At 46.3% G+C, this 18,302-nt stretch overlaps 1 protein-coding gene across 3 annotated transcripts in view; it reads left to right on the forward strand.

The window, feature by feature from the left end:
• Positions 1 to 18,302, forward strand: part of ZDHHC14 (zDHHC palmitoyltransferase 14) — a 264,279-nt gene that overhangs the window by 177,741 nt on the left and 68,236 nt on the right. For 2 of the 3 annotated variants that reach the window (XM_025866383.2, XM_025866384.2), the window contains exon 3: positions 16,276 to 16,434. The exons of the other annotated variant lie outside the window; for it this stretch is intronic. In XM_025866383.2, the coding sequence (XP_025722168.1) occupies positions 16,276 to 16,434 (159 nt within the window). The remainder of the gene's footprint in view (positions 1 to 16,275; positions 16,435 to 18,302) is intronic. 3 annotated transcript variants of the gene reach the window in all.

Raw genomic sequence — 18,302 nt, forward strand, 5'->3', positions numbered from 1 at the left:
GATGGACACTGTCCAGGACTGAGGGCTAATGAGGACTCAAGGCTCAGGCCAAACGTTCCCGTCATCCAGACCTGCGGGGAAGGGAGTGGGCAGCAGGTGAGGGGAATGTTTCAAAAACAAGCAGCTAACGGCCTCTGAAGGCCACACTTCTGGATTAGTCCAGGCTGTGGGGCTGCACTGCAGTTCTGAGACTTCTAGAAGCCTGAACAAAAGTGAAACATAAGGGACTTTGGTGGGCCCAGCGGGGCCATTCTGAGCAGCTCTGGTGGGTGGAATCCATTAGTCTGCAGGGCCGAGAATGGAAAGAATGTCAGGGAATATCAGATATCTAAGAATATCTGGGCCCTTGCACAGATGAAACTGGGCTGGAAACTCAGAGAATTTCTCAGTTGTGTTTCTTCCAAGTTAATTGACAAAGGAACTGAGAAACTTCTACCCTGCTGACGAGATGATTTCTTTAAAAAATCAAACATCATATTCTTTACAGTTCTTTTGTGGTGGTCTCTGTTGGCGTCTGCTGACTGTCCCATGATGGGGATAATCAGAAGCAAAAAGCATAAAGACTCAGATTTCTAATTCACTTTTCATGCCAACAAACTTAGGACCTGAGCAAGACACTTTATTTGCCAGAAAGGAAGAAAGAAAAAAAAAAAACCATAATCACATTCAAAAGTATCAATTTGTCCATGTGACTGGAGAGAGACTTGTAGGCATTTAGGGGTTGTCTTTTATATTATGCATACATTTTTTTTTTTAAAGTATGTAGAAGTTGGTCACCATTAAATGCTAATCTCAAGACCTGGAAACTCAATTTTCTTCTCCTCCAATCCAAACAGCAGAGTTGTTGACTATCACTGCGAGTCACATTGTGAGCCCTGGAAAGAACAAAGGAAAAATGAAATTGTTTTGTTTTTGTCAAAATCCACCCTGCACTGCTATTGATCACAAGGTGCATGCTATTAAATATTTTATCAGAGTTCTGTTCCACCCTGACACATTTTATTCAGAGCTCTTACAGTCCTTTATTAAAGTACAGGTGAGCACCAGTAAGGGCAGACAAAATCACCACTGCCTACCTTATAAGCAAGTTTAGATGAAACTCATTCTTGCCTGATCTGCCATAGCCTTGGCCTTTTTTCAGACCTGGCACCAGAGAACTCTGGGGGCTGCCGTAGGCCCATTAAGGCAAGTGTGGGGCTCTAGGGGCGAGATGCTAGAGACCCGTTGGGGGGAGGGGGGCTCTTCCATTGCTGCTCTTGTTAAGAAGGAGCACGTCCTCAAGTGGTGCAATCCAAAGCAAGAGTATTTGAACAATTTCATGTAATCGCTGTAAGTGGAAAGGTGTTGCATTGAGGTTATTGGTTTAATGGAGGGCTGGTTAACGAGCGTTTATGAAGTACCTACCTGCAGTGTGCCTTCAACCCATTTACCGTCTGCTTGTGGGACTAAAGCAAAAATACAAGAAATGAGCTCATGGAGAACACAGGCACGTTATCTGGTGTGATCCAGACTCGGTCACATGCATGATGAAGAGCACAAAGACAAGTGGAGTCAGAAAGCTGGGGGGCATGCGTCCGTATAGAATCCTATACCTGGAAACAGTCAGGAGCCTCATGACTCATCTCTCCGGCTCCCTGTTCTACAGATCTGGGTAGCCCAAAAAACTTCACTCAGTGGTGGCCTTGCGGGCAAAATAACTCAGTCTCCTGACTCCCAGGAAAATTCTCTGTTCCCCTTGCTTTCTCTTGGCACAAAATCTGGTTGATATTGTGGCAGTGGAAAGAATGCAATGCCCAGTAGCATGAAAGGCACTGTTCCTAGAGATAAATGTTATGCTGAGATAACCTGCGTTAAGTGAGCTAATTGTGTGACTTGGCCCCAGATAGCACCATGTGCTGCCAGAGAGCCAGGAGGGAGGATTAAAATTCCAAGAGCGACAAGTGGCCCCCATGAGTCAAGCCGACTCCTTCTCACAGGAATGAAAAAAGAATCTGAGAAACATCTAGCTCACAACCAGTCTTTAGGGGGAGCATCTTTTCCAAAATTATTGATGAATGTCACCTCTGCTCAAGGTCATTTATTTTCTTTCTGGTCCTCCTGTACAAAACGTCAGTTGCCCGAGAGCAGAGGTTTTTTATGTCATGTTCATTGCTTTATCCTCAGTGCCTAGAACAGTTCCTTGTACACAGTAAATGCTGAAAAGCAGTCACTAAGTAAAAATAAAACAATTGCTGAATCTATGAATTTAAAGTGTTTTTCTGAAGCAGCCGAGATACTTCCATTGACGTATGAATTTATGAATTAGAGGGAACCCAGACTATCTCAAGCCCTTTTGCAAATGTTTTATGCCTCTTGCCGGCTGTTTTAAAAGTGACATTTTTTGTTTGTTACAAAGTAATACATATTGACTGTAGAACCCCCCCGAGAGGCATAAAGAACCAATTGAATTCTTTATTTTTTTAGCTAATGAATTAATTTAATTAATCCAACCAATCAGAGATATCCTTGGTTAACATTTTGATGTATCTTTTCAGTGTCTTTCTCTGCATATATTTTTACACAAATATGGGCTCACGTCATGCATTATTATTTTGAAAACAGACTTTTTTCTCTGCTCTGTGCTATGAACCATTCCCTCCATCTTTAAGAGGTGTGTGGCCATCTGTTGTATGATCATGTATCACAATTCATTTAACCAATTCCCTTTTACTGACATTTCGGTTTTTAATACCAAAACACAGTGTTGCCATCAACATTCATGGAAATTTCCTGAGGTCAGATGTCTAAAGATGCTCTTGCTTTGCCAAAGGTATATACAGGTTGTTAATGTTTTGAGATATATGGCCAACTTGTTCCTCAAAAGGTTACGTTAATTTATATTCTCACCGAAAGCACATAAGCATGCCTGTTCTCCCTGTTCTCACCAATACTAAATATCATCATTTAAAATTAACCTGGGACTTTGTTTGAAATTGGGGGCAGCCAAATGGCAAACTTCAATAGATTTACTGACATAGTTCTCTCTTTGTGTGTGAATTACCTGTTCACCTCTTTTCCCCATTTTAATTGGAATACTTGTCTTTTTCTTAATCATTTATAAGAGCTCTTTAAAGATACTACTCTTTGTTAATGTGTGTAACAATGTTTCTACTTTATCATTTGCATTTTATGGAGTTTTTGACATATAGTTTTTCAAATTTTTGTATAGTCAGAGTTATCTATCTTTTCTTTATGTATGCTGCCTTGTCATGTATGTTTAGAAAGCACTTCCCCAGGGGCACCTGGGTGGCTCAGTCATTAAGCGTCTGCCTTCAGCTCAGGTCATGCCTGGGATCAAGCCCCACATCGGGCTCCCTGCTCGGTCGGGAGTCTGCTTCTCCCTCTCCCACTCCCCCTGCTTGTGTTCCCTCTTTCGCTATGTCTCTGTCAGATAAATAAATAAAATCTTAAAAAAAAAGAAGAAGAAGAAAAGAAAGCTCTTCCCTGCCCCCATACTCTTAAGTTTATGCACATTTTCATAGTTCTTGTATGTTTTACGTTTACATATTTTGGTATAAGGTATGAGATATGGCTCTAACTTTTGGGTTTTTTCCTTCTGAATGATTAGCTATTTATCCCATTTTCATTTATTGAATAAGCCTTGCTTTCCCCACTGATTTGAAAAGCTGCATTTATCAAATACTGCATCTTACAGAATTTGCATTTCTTTGGGAATGTTCTATTCTGTTTCAATGTTTCACTTTTTTCCTGGGGCAATTATTTCCCCTCATTTTTTTTTTTTTTTACACTTTGCAAATATTCTCACCTGTTTAATTCTTCAAGATGAAGCTTAGAATCCTTTTTTCCAGTTTGTCAAAATTTCCCCAAATCATATTGGAATTTTGATTGACATTGTAATAGATGTATAAAGTAATCTGGTAAGAATTGACATGTTTAAAATACAGAATCGTGCACACCAGGATGTGGAATGCTCCTCTGTGTTTTTCTTTTCTTTTTTTTTTTTTAGGATTTTTTAGGTTTATTTGAGAGAGAGAGCACAAGCAGGGAGAGCAGCAGGCAGAGGGAGAAGCAGGCTTCCCGCTGAGCAGGGAACCCGATGCGGGATTCGATCCCAGGACCCCGGGATCATGACCTGAGCTGAAGGCAGACACTTAACCGACTGAGCCACCCAGGCATCCCTCTTCTGTGGTTTTCAAAACCTTCTTAAAGTCTCAGTTTTGTTTTATAGGGTTCAGCATTTGAAACCCACCAACTTTTTTGGGGGTTAGGTTTATTCCTAGAGTCTTGTGATTACTTTTCCTGAAGCAAATGGGATTTTATCCCTTTATAGTTTCCAACTGGTTATTGCTAATATTATATATATATAATATATATAGGCTTTTGGTGTTTAAATAGATACATAGATACCCAGATATAGATTTATACTGGTGCTCTTGTTGAAGATTCTTATTAATTTTACCAATCAGGATTGATTAGAGGCAAAAGAGAAAACAGTATAGAACCACCATAGACAGGCATTTGTCCATTAAAGTACACAGTGCATTTATAAATAGCACCCACCAGTTCTGCAGTGGCATCCTTAATTCTCTTTTTCTCTGTGCTAAAGATAAAATCTTATAACATTACTGTACAGAATGAGATAGAAGCTGGTCTTTGCCAATGCCCTCATATTGGTGCCACTCAAACCTCATTAAAAGCACGTCAGACTTTCCTCATGATAATGAGAAGTGCAGCTCTGCTCCCACATGGTATCCAGAGCCCGGGTTTTGTTTTTGTTTTGTTTTTTTTAAAATATTTTGTTTATTTATTTGATAGAGAGAGAGAGAGCACAGCAGGGGGAACAACAGAGGGAGAGGGAGAGGCAGGCTTTCAGCTGAACAGGGAGCCCGATGTGGGGCTCGATCCCAGGACCCCGGGATCATGACCTGAGCCGAAGGCAGATACTTAACCGACTGAACCACCCAGGCGCCTCAGTGCCCAGTTTTTACCTTGTTTTCACCTCCTTGTTGTATAATATTCCACACACTGACAAGCCAGACTGAGCTCTATCATTGTACAATATTTAGTAACTTCTGATGATGCAGAGATTGTGCCCCATGAAGTAGAAACGTGGACAAATAACTCTATTTTGGCCTTCAGTGAGAGAATTGATTTTCACATACGCAGAACAGCAGTTTGGTGTGTGTGTGCTCAGGGAATTTTGACAAAAAAATTGAGGGAAATTAAAACTTTGCAAGGATGAAGTGACCTTTATTTCTTTTACATTTAAGGGCAAGGCTTTGGCATCCATGTGGAAAAAAAAAGGATGGCAAAAAATAAGATAGTCATTAATTTTCATTTTGCTAGAAGCATGTTTTGGATTAACTCAGTTAAACTATAAAGGTCATAGCTCCTCAGCACTTTTTCTTTCTTCTGTTTTTAATTGCATTAGTTAGCGATATATATATATATATAAATATGTAAAGCAGTATATATATATTGCCCTAGAGGATCTGGGCAGGCCCCCAAAAGAGAAGTTTTGATAGCTATGAACATCATAGCATCTGGCAGTTCAAGGTCTTTCAGTGAATTACAATGGCCCTGAACTACGGGTGCCCAAAGGATCATAGTTTAAATGTGGAGAAACTGAGGCCTGTTTTCTCCACCAGATTAAAAAAAAATCACACTTCTCTCACCAATGCCATCCTGTGTTCCCATTTTCTGGAACATACGCTGTCAGAACTATTTTTAGGAATATTTGGGCTTATACTCATGGGATTATTTTTTCGACAGAGGGAAGAATGATGTTTACCACTCGGTGGTCACAGTTAAAATTCATGCTCATAGCCTTCTCCTTAACTCTGTGAGCACATACAAATGTGGACAAGATCTCTCCTTTAATGACATTTAATTTAACGGGGACCTACTTACCTCAACTAGTCGTTGTCTTTTTCAAACTGCATCCCCTGGAACCAGGGCATGAAACAAGCAGGGCCCATCCATGTAAAGCAGAGCCACTTCATTCTTGCCCATTTTGGATATTCAGGTTCTTTTAAGATTGTCTTTGAACAAAAAGTTACGCTATTATAAAGGCAACAAAAATGCACCGTTTGAAATCCTGGCCTGGCAGTTTCGTTAGGCCGACTTTCCATTTTCCATAATTAACTGGATAAAATCAGCTCTCTGGGTAATGTTAGCATCTTTATAAATGACGCACATCAAAAAAATAATAATAAAATAAAATAAATGGCACATCTCTCTCTCTCTCTCTCTCTCTCTCTCTCTCTCTCTTTCTGGTGTCCCTAGGCCAACTGCTGAGATTCTCCAGCTAGTGATACAGAGACTCAGGCTGAGAGTTGAGCTGTTGTATGCATCATGTTTGCCATGCATCCCAAGCCTCTTCATCTGATGTCCACAGGGAGCTTTTCTAAACATACTGATTCTTCTGGCTCTACCCTGTGGACCTCAGAATCTTCAGGAGTAAGGAATCTTTGCATTTTAAAAGGCTCCCAAGTGAGCAAACCTTCACAGGTGGTGCTTCTCAGAGTACCTGAAAGAATGCAGGTAGGGACTCCCCCGGTCTTTTGTCCTGCTCACTAAGAAGTGTTTGCATCTGGGCAGTGCTTCTCAAACTGTCATGTGCATCCAAACCACCTGTCATTACATTTCTAACAAGCTTCCCAGTGATGCTGCTATTGCTGGTCCACGGAACACACTTCAAGTAGAAAAGCCCCGGGCCAAGGTTCCGCATCCTTGGCACCCCTGACATCTTGGGCTGGGTGGTTCTTTGCTGGGGGCGGGGGGGAGGGGCTGTCCTGTGTATTGTAGGATGTCTAGCAGCATCCCTGGGCCTAACTTACTAGATGCCAATAGCTTTCCCTCCTGCTTGTGACAACCAAAAACGTCTTCAGACATTTTTGACTGTAGCCAGATTTTCCCTAGGGCACAAAATCACCCCTGGTTGAGAATCACTGCCCTAGGTGACCTTGATCATCAGCCAAGTGTGAGGTATATTACTAAATGTGATTTGTCTGTACATTTAAAAATCTGTACTCTGGGTTTATCTGCCCTCCCTAGAGTATAAGCCACAAAAGGACAGAGGACTTAACTTATTCACCACTGTATTCAGGGCACCTGGAAGACTGTTTAGCACACAGTCAGGGCCTAATAAATATTTGACAAGAATAATGAATGAATGCATGAAGCTAGCACCGAGTAGCGCATGGAAGCTCATTCTCTGAGGATTCCTTTTTCTACTTTCTATGAAGCATACGGAGAAAGGTGGCTTTGCCCAATTCTCTACGAATATCTCAGTGTTTTGTTTTGTTTTTTCTCAGTTCCTGGTTAAAGCCTTAAGTGGTCGAGTTCTTGTGGGGCTAAAGAGTGTCTGTTACAGTTCTCATCTGACAAATGCTTTTTCCTTGGCCAAGTTCTCTCCTAAGGGAGATCCATCCTACGAGCCTTTTGATGACCAAGTCCGGAGTCAGCCCAAAAAGCCTCTGTGGTTTCTAAGCGCAGTGACTTCCTATGACCAAACCCAGCTGCGCGTTCAGGAGAGGTGAGACCCAGCCTGGGCTGCTTTGTGCAACATGGGTTTGCCGTCTGCACGCACCCTTCCCCTCTTTCTTAGGCTACCACTGCCTGCTGCCCTTTCATTGTTCCCCCAACTTCCACCCCCTTACGGGGCTGTGAGGGGCGTGGGGCACATCCACGAAGGGAAGCGTGCCTATGCATCACTCCGCCTCCCAGCCAGAAAGCCTCGGTGCCCGTCCCTTTCCATTCCTCCGCCTGAGCGGGTCCCAGGCAGCCCCGGTGCCCACAGCAGACCTCACGTGCCCTGCTTTGTTCATGAAGGCAGGACGGTCAGGGAGGGTTTGAGACTCCATGGGAAGAAGGACCCCCTCGCCACCCCCCACGCCTCCAGCAAGGGCAGGCAACCGAGTCTCCTTATATGGGATCTGCTGCAGGTCCTCTTCCAGAGCCCCATTGCCAGGAGTCTGTAGTAGCTCTCCCACCACTGCCCTCTTCACTCCTGCATGAAGGATCCCTCTCCAGCCCTCTGCATCCTTCCACAGTTCTACCTGTTTGAGGGCAGGCCCCGGACTCACAGTGCTCAGCCCCACACTCTTCTGTCTCTGCACCTGCGGGCCGAGCACGGGGGGAGGGTGGGTTGACCCCTTCGCCCACTGCACATTCTAGCTGAGCTTTGTCCCCAGTGCTCTCTGCCCAGCCCCGAGGGAGTGCAGTTCCCTCCTGCCCCACCCCTGCATCCTCTCTGCCACTGTCCCAGCCATGTCCCCCTCGTGATTGCCCCGAGAGCCTCCCCGTCCTACACCGGCGTTTTCCCAGCTGGCCTGCCACATCACGCTCCTTGTCCCACAGGATGGGAATATCCTTGAAAGGGAGGAGAACCGAGTTCATCGGGGGAAACCCCGGGTTTTCTTTGCACTTTTTTATTCCTAGCACGTTTGTGGTGCTGATGTCCCAGTCCATCTTCCAGAGGGAATCCAGTGTTAGGGTTCTCCAAACGTGTTTGAAGCAGCCTAAGTGACTCAGCAACACTGTGCTCTCCTTCTGCCGTTCCAGGGCTCCTTGCTTGGGAATGTAGGAGTGCCTTGGGGCGCAGCCCTCGGCCCCATGCCTTCTGATGGCCTATGATGTTGTCGTTGTCAAGGGACGTTTATCTCCAGCCTCGGCCCTTCCTCTCAGGTCCTCCTCTGTGTGTGTACCCGCCTGCATATGTCCTCGCACTCAGGGCTCACCTGCTAGCACGTTCCCCCACCGCACCTTCACGAAAACAATGCAGAACCGTCTGCCTCGGGATGCTGCCTCCCGGTCTGTCCCCTGGTGCCAGCCAGAGCCTGGACTCAACCTGGACACCCACCTGTCTCTCCTTTGCCACATCCGCTAATAACTGATGTTACCATTTTCACGTTCCTAGAAGGTGTCTACTTCTCTCCATCACCACAGCCCCCACGAGCTAACATCATCTCTGGCTTGTATTCCAAATCCCCCCTACCTGGCTGTCTCTCTTCCCTCTGTCCCCAGCCCATCTCTGAGACTGCAGTCCATGTGATATTTTACATTTTACCTCCATTTATATTACACGTACATTTTAACCCTTCTTGGCTTCTGTGTTAGGGTTCTCCAGAGGAGTATTTAAATTTATTTTTAAGGGATTATGGGGGCTGGCAGGTTAGATTTGTGGGGCAGGCCAGCAGGCTGGAAAATTGGGCAAGAGTCAGTGTCGAAGTCTTGAGTCCAAATTTCACAGGCAGAATTTTTACGTTGCAGTCTTGAAGAGAATTTCTTATACTTTGGAGAACCTCAATCTTTGCTCTTGAGGCCTTCAAGTGATTGCATGAGGCCCACCCACATTATGGGTGTTACTTGCTTTACTCAGAGTCTGATTTAAATGTTAATCTCATCTAAAAACACCTCAGCAACATCTTTACTGGTGTTTGACCAAACAACTGGGCACATAGCTTAGCCAAGTTGACGCAAAAAATTAACACTTAAGCTTCCTTTTGCACTTAGGATGAAGGCCAACATCCCAAACATGACTGCCAGGCTCTGTGTGATCTAGAACCTGCCTTCTTCCTCTCTGACTGTCCCAGGCACTGTGTCCTGGTGACACTAACCTCCCTTCGATTCTTTGAATGGACCATCTGCCTCCTGTCCTGGGGCCAGTACACAAGTTATTTTTCCCTCTGCCTGAAATACCTGGTTCCTAACCCCGGTGTGCCTGCACGCTTGCACACGCACGCACGCACAGGCATTGCCTAAGGAAGTCCCCCTCCGTCATCCTTCAGATCCTGGTCCAAATGCCGTTTCTTCTGGGGTGAGCCCCCACACCAGGCAGACGTCCCTGCTTCTCTGACTCAAAAGGACACAATGCATAATGACTCACTTAGTAGTGTGATTACTTAATTAATATCTGTCTCCTCCACTGGACCGTAAACTCCTCGAAGGCAGGAACCAGCTCTGTTGTTGCCTACCAGGGTACCTCCAACACTCGTAGATGTTGATGGAGTGAGTGAGGGAGCTGGGAAAGACTAGCTGGGCCCTGAATGCCTTATGTCTTCCTTCCTGGTAGGACCCCTTCTGTCCCACTTGGGGCCCACGCTTGCCCACGGGTTCCCTGCTGCTCCTGCTTTCTTTGTTCTCTTGCTCCTGGCTTTGCACGCCCTCTCTGCTCCTCCTTGAGATGTGCCCCACAGAGCAGAGGGACTCGCCTGTCTGCCTGCCCACCTGTATGGCTCAGGTTTGAAACTCTGCCTGTATGAACCTCACCTCGGGCCTCGCTTTTAGTCCTTGAAGATAAACATTTAAGACAAACTGACAGAGCGGAGATGTCAACTAGAGGGAGAGGGCTGGGGACTGTCACCCCTTCACGAGCCCTCAAATGCACATTTGTATGGAAGCATTTATAGAGGCAAAGCCACTGCCATCCAGTATATTGGTGAGAAAATATTCACATTTTACCCTCAAGGGGAAACCTAACCAATGTCTGGACAGATGAGGATTTGCTCTACTTTCCCCCCTAACGCTCTAATAGTTGAGATGGCTAAGATCTAATCATTTTAATATTTTCCTTTGGGCTCGGAAGCTTACAGACTGTTAGGCAAGAGTCTGTGTTAATTGGCTCTTGGCCATTTTTCCTTCATGATAGATAACCATTTCGAGGTTGGGTAGTCTGTGTCCCAGATGCTGCAGAGCACCAAGGAAATGAGCCTTATGAAATTTCAGATGCACTAGATCCAACAGCTGCCCTCCAGCGCATGCAAGGACATAATCGTGAAGACCTGCGTATAAAGCAAATTGCACTTCCCCTGCGACTTCTGTCCTAGTGCAGAGAATCTTTACCTTCATTCCAGTTCAACATTTATTAATAGAGGTTCCTCCCTCCTTGGAGGACACTGTCAGTGGCGAATCGTCTATAAAACTTCAATGCATCTGGGAATCCCAGTGTTCCAAATCCTTTGGGTAGAGGAAAAGAATCTTAATGTACATCTTTTGTTAAGTTTGGATTTTTCCCTTTGCATTTTACTTTTTTTTAAGATTTTATTTATTTATTTTAGAAAGAGAGAGGAGGCGGACAGGGGGAGGGGCAGAGGGAGAGGGAGAGAATCTCAAGCAGACACCCCGCTGAGCGCAGAGCCCCAGGTGGGGCTTCATCTCACGACCCTGAGACCGTGACCTGAGCGGAAATCAAGAGTCGGATGCTTAACCAACTGAGCCACCCAGGCACCCCATTCCCTTTGCATTTTAAAAAAGCAGAGTTCAGTTACTTTATGTGGTGAAGTTCTACGGTTTTATAAGTTCAGCAATTTTCTCCCTGAATTTGGGGCAGGAATAAATGAGATGGTAGACAAGTGGGTCTCTCGGGATGTGAGTGCCCTATTTATTATTCCTTCAAGACGAGAACAAGACTTATTCGGAGAGTGGCTTTAAAATAGGCATGAATTAACAAACAACTTACTTCAGACCTCTGCTAAGCCTGGGTCTCCTCTCTGAGTGAAAAACTTTGTGTCCCTGGACTCACACAGCACACACGGCACCCCCCTCCCCATCTCCCCAGACCCCCTCTTTCTTTGCTGATTGTGAGGTTCCTGCCAGGTGGGGATTCTGTCACTGTTTCTGCCCCCACACCCACAGCTACCGACAATTTGCAAGGGGCCAGGGTGGGGGGGGTGGCCCTTTATGAAGAAAAAGACCATTTCAAGCTTTTAAGTTCTCTTTCAAAACGCTTGCATATAAAAATGTCCTTAAGAATACTGACTCATATAACCTTGAAGTACTGTTAGAGGTCTCTCCCCCAAATTCTAGTGTTCTTTATCCATTAGCTACTGCAGGCTTCAATTACTCTTTTTTCAACGGCCGTACTTAAACCACAAAAGAGCAGCCTAAGAAGCAGAGGCACAATTGTTGCCAACAACAAAAACCCAAACCAAAAACACAGGGTAATTGAGGATTCAAACAGGAGCACCACCTTCTATGCCCTGTGACACGGGGTAGGCCACAGGGGTTCGTCATCTGCAGGGACGAGGAACAGATTTTATGAACAGCCACTGGCGTCAGTCTGAATGCTGAGGAGAAACTTCCTTTGTGCTCAGGTGGGTATTTGAAGGCCTGCGTTTCAAGGCCCTGTTATTCACATCTACCCTGGACGCAGGCATGCCTGAAAGCTGTTGGCTGGGGCGGCTGTTGAATTTATTATGTGAAAAAAACCGACACCTTTGGAGGGCCCTGAGGCGTTCGGCCACCTGAGTTGCCTGGCCCTCTCTGGTGGCGCAGACGAGCTGCAGGGGATGGGCCTCAGGACAAGCAGCGGCTAGGGACACATTTGGGAGGAGCAAGAGCTCCTCTTGAGAAGGGGAAGATCTTGAGAGAGGCCTTCCCAGGGTGGGAAGAGTCACTGGCTCAGAGGACGAAGGGCAGGGGCACACGGACTGGGGTGTGCGTGTGGAGGACACCAGTCCTGGGCATCCGGACATCTTTGGTGCCCACCTTCCAGAACTATTGGCCTTCCATATAGCATGCGCCTTGAGGACCTACTGTGTGCTAGAAGCTCTGCCAGACAGTGGGAACATGCAAGTGGGTAAGGCCTGGTCCCTGCCCTCCAGCAGCAACTGGGGGGGAGACCCGAAAGCAGATCCTTGTACTGGTTGCCCTAGCAAGGTCCCAGGTCTTCCCTCCAACCTGTGAGGACCACCAGCAGAGAACGAGTCTCCCCCTCCTCCTAGCACAGGACTGGCCCCTGCTAGCACAACACGACCTATTGACTGAATATCGTATATACATACATGAACTGCACAGTAGAAGTCCAAAGGAGGAAACAGCTCGGCTTACAAAGAGAAGTTCAAACTGGTCCTTTAAGGATGACAGCTATCTAGGCAGAGAGCAGGAAAGGGAGGCCCAAGGGGAGAAGGTATCGTGCCTGGAAATAGGAAACAGCATCACCTATTCAAGGGGGTGCAAAGAGGCCACAGTGCTGTGAGCACAGGCTCTCTCTAAGACTGAATGGCAAGAGCAGGTCAGGTGCATGGAAGACCGTATGTGCCTTGTGGGAGGCCCAGAGGTGGTTGTGAGACTGGCATCAGGCAAGCTGGCTCTGAGGGACTGGGGTGGCCAGAGTGGCCAGGAGACTCTGCTCGTCAGACAGCCCAGCAGCACCCCTTACTGGCCCCTCTGCTCCCACGTCTGTGTTTGTTCATGTATGGGTCCTCCACGGCCTCTGGCATGGTATTTTGCTTAGAGTCAATACAGTGGACCCGCAAACAACATGGGTTTGAACTGCATGGGGCCACTTACACATGTGTTGTTTTTTTTTCCCCCCCGATAAATAGAGAACAGTATTGTAAATGTACTTTCTCTTCATGATTTTCTTTTTCTTTTTTCATGATTTTCTTAATAACATTTTCTTTTCTCTAGCTTCCTTGATTATAAGAACATAGTACATAATGTGTAAAATATACAAAATATATCTTCATCAACTTTATGTTATTGGTAAGGTTTCTGGTCAACAATAGGCTATTAGTAATTAAGTTTTGGGGGAGTTGAAAGTTATACTTGGATTTTCAACTGTGCAACTGTCGGCCCCCCAACCCCAACATTGTTTAAGGGTCAACCGTATGTCCTAAATGTCAGTTGACTTTTTTTTTTCCCCCAGTTCTGTGGACCTTCAGTCAGTTAATGATGGCACAGCTCTCCAGATATTTAGTCAAAGAGTTTTGGGGTTTAGCTTAAGTCTTAAGCTTCATTTGACCATGTCTGTTGAATTCTAGCCTTCAGTTCATCTTGTATCAAAGTTTTAATCTTTCCAAAATGTGCTTTGGAACTACAGGATCACTATTTTGTCTTAAGTTCAAGCAGATCCTTTTCCAAGTCACTGCTACGCAGACCAGGCTTTTTTAGTAGTTCTAGTGTGGATGAGTGCATCATCCCCACCTTTTAAAACACTGTCCTTGACAATTTAGTTTTTAAACTTTTCTGACTAAATTAACACAAATTTTATTGATTAGATTATTACTTTTAAACCTATATCTGGCTTTCTAAGGTTTCTGCCCACGTTTGCAAGAGCTGAATTGATACAGTAGATTTCAGGCTGACATAAGGCCAGTGAGGCACCAAGTCATGATTAATTGAGGCCTCAGGGGCACCCAATTGGCACGGTCTCTGGAGAGCTGACCTTATCTTTGATGTATTCAAAGCAAGTTATTTTTACCCGGATACTTAGGGAAGTACACAGCCATGTCATCTCTTTGCTTTCTCCTTATTACAGAAGCCGTTGAGATGTCTGATAGGGCAGCCACTGGGGGGCCAGGCAGGTGGGACACATGCCAAGAGAGGGTATCCTGCTTGGCAAGGCCACCCAGGCTCCTTGGGATGGCTCCACAGCTGTTTAATTATCCTAAGTGGAAGGGTTGTCCTCAGCCAAGGGGTAAAGCAGAGGGCTGCTCCTTAGTCTTCCCGTTTCCCTGCCCTCCCACCACCTTCTCTCCCTCAGGTGTTCCTGAACTCTCTTGTTTTCTCCTTCCATAACCTGCTTGGAGAACTTTCATTTTCCATGAATAGAAAATGGCTGGTAACCGCTCACAATGCTTGCCCTACCACTGGGATTGGTATTTTCATAAATACCCAAAAGGGCTGCAGCAGGTTTTCAAGCCTCTGTCCTCCTCTTAAAGAAGATTGGGGTGAAGGGTGAGGGGCCCCTGATATCATGACGCGTGCATGGTGGATTCTGTCCATGCGGGGGGGGCGGGGGCGGGCAGAGGGTGCAGCTCTGCAGATACCGCCATCCCCGGGGATTTTTTACCACACTGATGGCAGAAGGTACCCCACCGATGAAATCAGACTCTCTGAGGGCAGGACAGAAAGATCGGTAGTTTTGGAAGCTCTTCCCATAACTCCTGCTCAGGCTGTTTGTGGGGGCCTCAGTGGGTGATGGGACTCACGGCTACCCCTTGGCAAATTTACCAAATGTTGCAACTGTTGCTGTCTGATTGTGTGTACTTTCAGTGTGTATAAATTAAAAGGGACAGCTACCTTTAATGCTACTGGCTCTGTTTTGAGAACACCATGAAGTTTCCCAAGACTTCCTCCAGCCCCTAGGGTCGGCCCTGCCTGTCTGTTGGCTGCAGGGTCTCTGCTGAAGCCCTTAGATATTCTGCTATTCATCCCCTGTGGCCTCCTGCTCTTGGCTGCACAGCTAGCTGCCCCGAATTCTTTCTGGCAGGCCTCACAGGGCTGGGAGAGGTCTAGATGAGGATAAAACTCCCATGTTTTATCTTCCTGTAGAGCAGGGGTTCTCAACCCTGCAGCACATTAGAATCACCCTGGGGGCAATTCTGATTTAATGGGTCTGGGGCTGGGCCCATGCATTAGGGGAACTTCAAAAGCTCCCTGGGTGATTCTAATGTGAACTCAAGAGACAAGAACTAGATTGTAAGATAAAATGAAACTAAAAAATATACATATTTGTATTTTCTTCAACATTTAAAAAACTGGTTCTAGAAGATAATGAAAGATGCTGGTCAGACAATAAACAAAATACGGAAATTATTTTTTAAATATACATTTAAACAGATTTTGGGTATATATAATATACCTTTAAATGTATATTTAAAGGCATATTTATACTTATATTTTTTGAATATATATATATATAAAATTTATATTCCTTCCATCCAATACCAGTATTTTTGAGGAGGCCAATGTACAAGGTGGGAGATAGATCTTGGTATCAGGATCACCCTCTGTATTAATTAGGGCACAACACTAACTGCTGTAACGAATAAATCCCGGGCCTTCAGCAATTTAACACTGTGGGAATTTGGTGTCCATGTAACAGTATGGAGGGTGAAGGGGTCGGAGGGGCAGCTCTACCCCGCACAGTCATCCAGGGTCCCCAGTTTGTGGTTCCAAGGTGGCCCTGCCGGGAGGGGAGACGGTGGGCGGGACTCCATGGGGAGATACCCATTGGCTGGGCCCGGCCGTGTGTGCTCGAACCCCATTGGCCAGAGTTCAGTCACGTGGCCGCCCCCACCCGCGTGAACTAGTCCCGGCGTCTCCGGTCCTGGCAAGGAGCGGGAAGGCTGTGGGACAGCAGGCCCTCTGCGCCCCGGGAACGTTTGTGCGTCAGGTGCCTTCCAGAAAGGCGTACGTGTCCCAAGGCCAAGTGTGGCCCCTGCCCGTAGAAATGCAGACCCCGGGCCTCTCTCCTCGGTGCGAGAGCCTGCGGAGGACAAGCGACTGTGTTAAGGATGTGTGCTCTTTTTCCTCTTTTCTCCACAGATATCGCAAACGGCACCAGTTCAGGGGGGTATCGCCCACCTCCCAGAACCAAAGAAGTCATCATCAATGGCCAGACTGTGAAACTTAAGTACTGTTTCACCTGCAAGATTTTCCGGCCCCCTCGTGCCTCTCATTGTAGCCTTTGCGATAACTGCGTAGGTGAGTAGCCGCCGAAATTGCCTCCGTGCCACCTCTCACGCGGGCCCTAAAATGTCTGTAGCTGATGGGGGGCTGATTTCCTTGGAGGGGACTGTGCTAAACAGTCAGCACGTGTGTCTCTCTCATCCTCCGGAACCGAGCAACTCAGACCTAGGTAATATTTCAAGTGCCTCCTGCCGCGGATCCCACTCACCAAGCCTAGTGTTACCCGATCTCTGTTTTTGCTTTTTCCGTCTTCCGGCACCTCCGCTCCCAGGCCTTCTCCTCCCGGAGCGCACACACCAGAGGGGGGTTCTTTGTTGCCTGGAGCTGCCACATCAGCAGGCGCTAGCAATAAAACGATGTTACCCCGAGGTCGCTCCGTTGCCCCAATGTCGCCGGATGTGCTTTGTCCAGTTCTCCCAACTGCTCAGAGAGGCACTTGGTGGGGGAGTTGGAGGCCCCGTGAAGCCCACGGAGCGGAAAAGAGGCAGAGGCCGAAAGATTTTCGGGCCTACAGTTGGGATCGTTGCTCTTCCCAGAGGCCACCAAGACCTTCCCTCTGGGTCCACTTGCTTTCTCCAGGACAGACTAGAGAAACAGGCAGAGGGAATGGATAGCGCAGAGGTCCTCTGTTGTAAGGTGTGACTCCACTGTTAGGCCACCATTGGCCCAGCACAGGGTTTTTACGGCCGACATGGGTCTCAGCCCCTTGGAATTACTTGACAAGCTCTTCCCGTCACTTCAGACTTGAGAGCTGCTGGTCACACCCACGGACCATCTTCTTTCCTGGCCTGAAGCTTCTCAGAGATGAAGTGGGCAAAGAGATGGTAGAAGACCCAAGTCACAGGAAGGGTGGGTGACACAAAGGCTCTGCCCACTGGGAAAGACCCACATTTCTCCAGTCCCATAGCCTGCCTCTAATAGAAATGACCACGGATAATTCTGGGCATTAAGCCCGGGAATCCTCTTCTAGCTCAGACCCAACCTTGTTCCCCTCAGTGACACATCGTCAATGGCCAACACTCTTTCTGAGTCTTTTAGAATTTGTAGTCTCAATTCTTGAGGAAAATAAAATGTTATAATGCGCTTCTGCTGTGCAAAACTGTTTTCCTTTTATTTGTCTGAAAATTACTTCATCCTAACTTTGAAAACCTACAATTGGGTAGAAAGTCCCTGTTTTTCCCATCAGGGCTTGTCTTGGTTTTATTAACTTAGATAAATTACTTTTAACCTTTCCCCCAAGCAGAAGAGGATGGAATTTAGTTCAGTCTTTTACCATTTTGCAAGCAGCCTGAGCCAAGAGCCGGGAATCTGGCACCAGAAGGCCTGGGTGCAAATACTAGCATCGTGACTCAGACAAGCTATGCAAACTCTCTGTGCCTCAGTTTTCTCATCTGTACAATGGGGTTGATAACAGTACCTACCTTATGGGACAGTTGAGGGATTAAATGGGTCAATACAAGGAATAGTGCCTGGAATCGTGCCTTGGAATAGTGTCTGGTGTAGAGCAAATATTACTGTTGTGTCTGTAATAGTTGTTGCCATTTGTTATTACTTCTGCTCCCTTGATTTTTGATTGGCTTTCTCTGGGTAATTTCTTGATCTGCTGTAGCCCTCTGTGGGTGTGATGATCAAAACCACACCTGGTCCTCTATGTGGGGGCAGACTAGGATTTCTAGGTCACATGACAGCCTTTGTTAGATTTCTGATAGGCCTCCTGGTGACTTCAGCCCCAGTGGCCATCTTGAGGACGCTTTTAAGTCAAAGCATTGCAGTGGCTTAAATATCTTCAGGGAATAACCTGTAGGGATTCTCAAGACCCTTGCTTGGGTCGTAATTTTGATAATAATGATGGAATATTATATGATGTAACTTACACTTTTCCC

Source organism: Callorhinus ursinus, unplaced genomic scaffold (genome assembly GCF_003265705.2).
Source record: "Callorhinus ursinus isolate GAN/ISIS: 27379988/994484 unplaced genomic scaffold, GSC_fseal_2.0 scaffold6, whole genome shotgun sequence".
Lineage (NCBI taxonomy): Eukaryota > Metazoa > Chordata > Mammalia > Carnivora > Otariidae > Callorhinus > Callorhinus ursinus.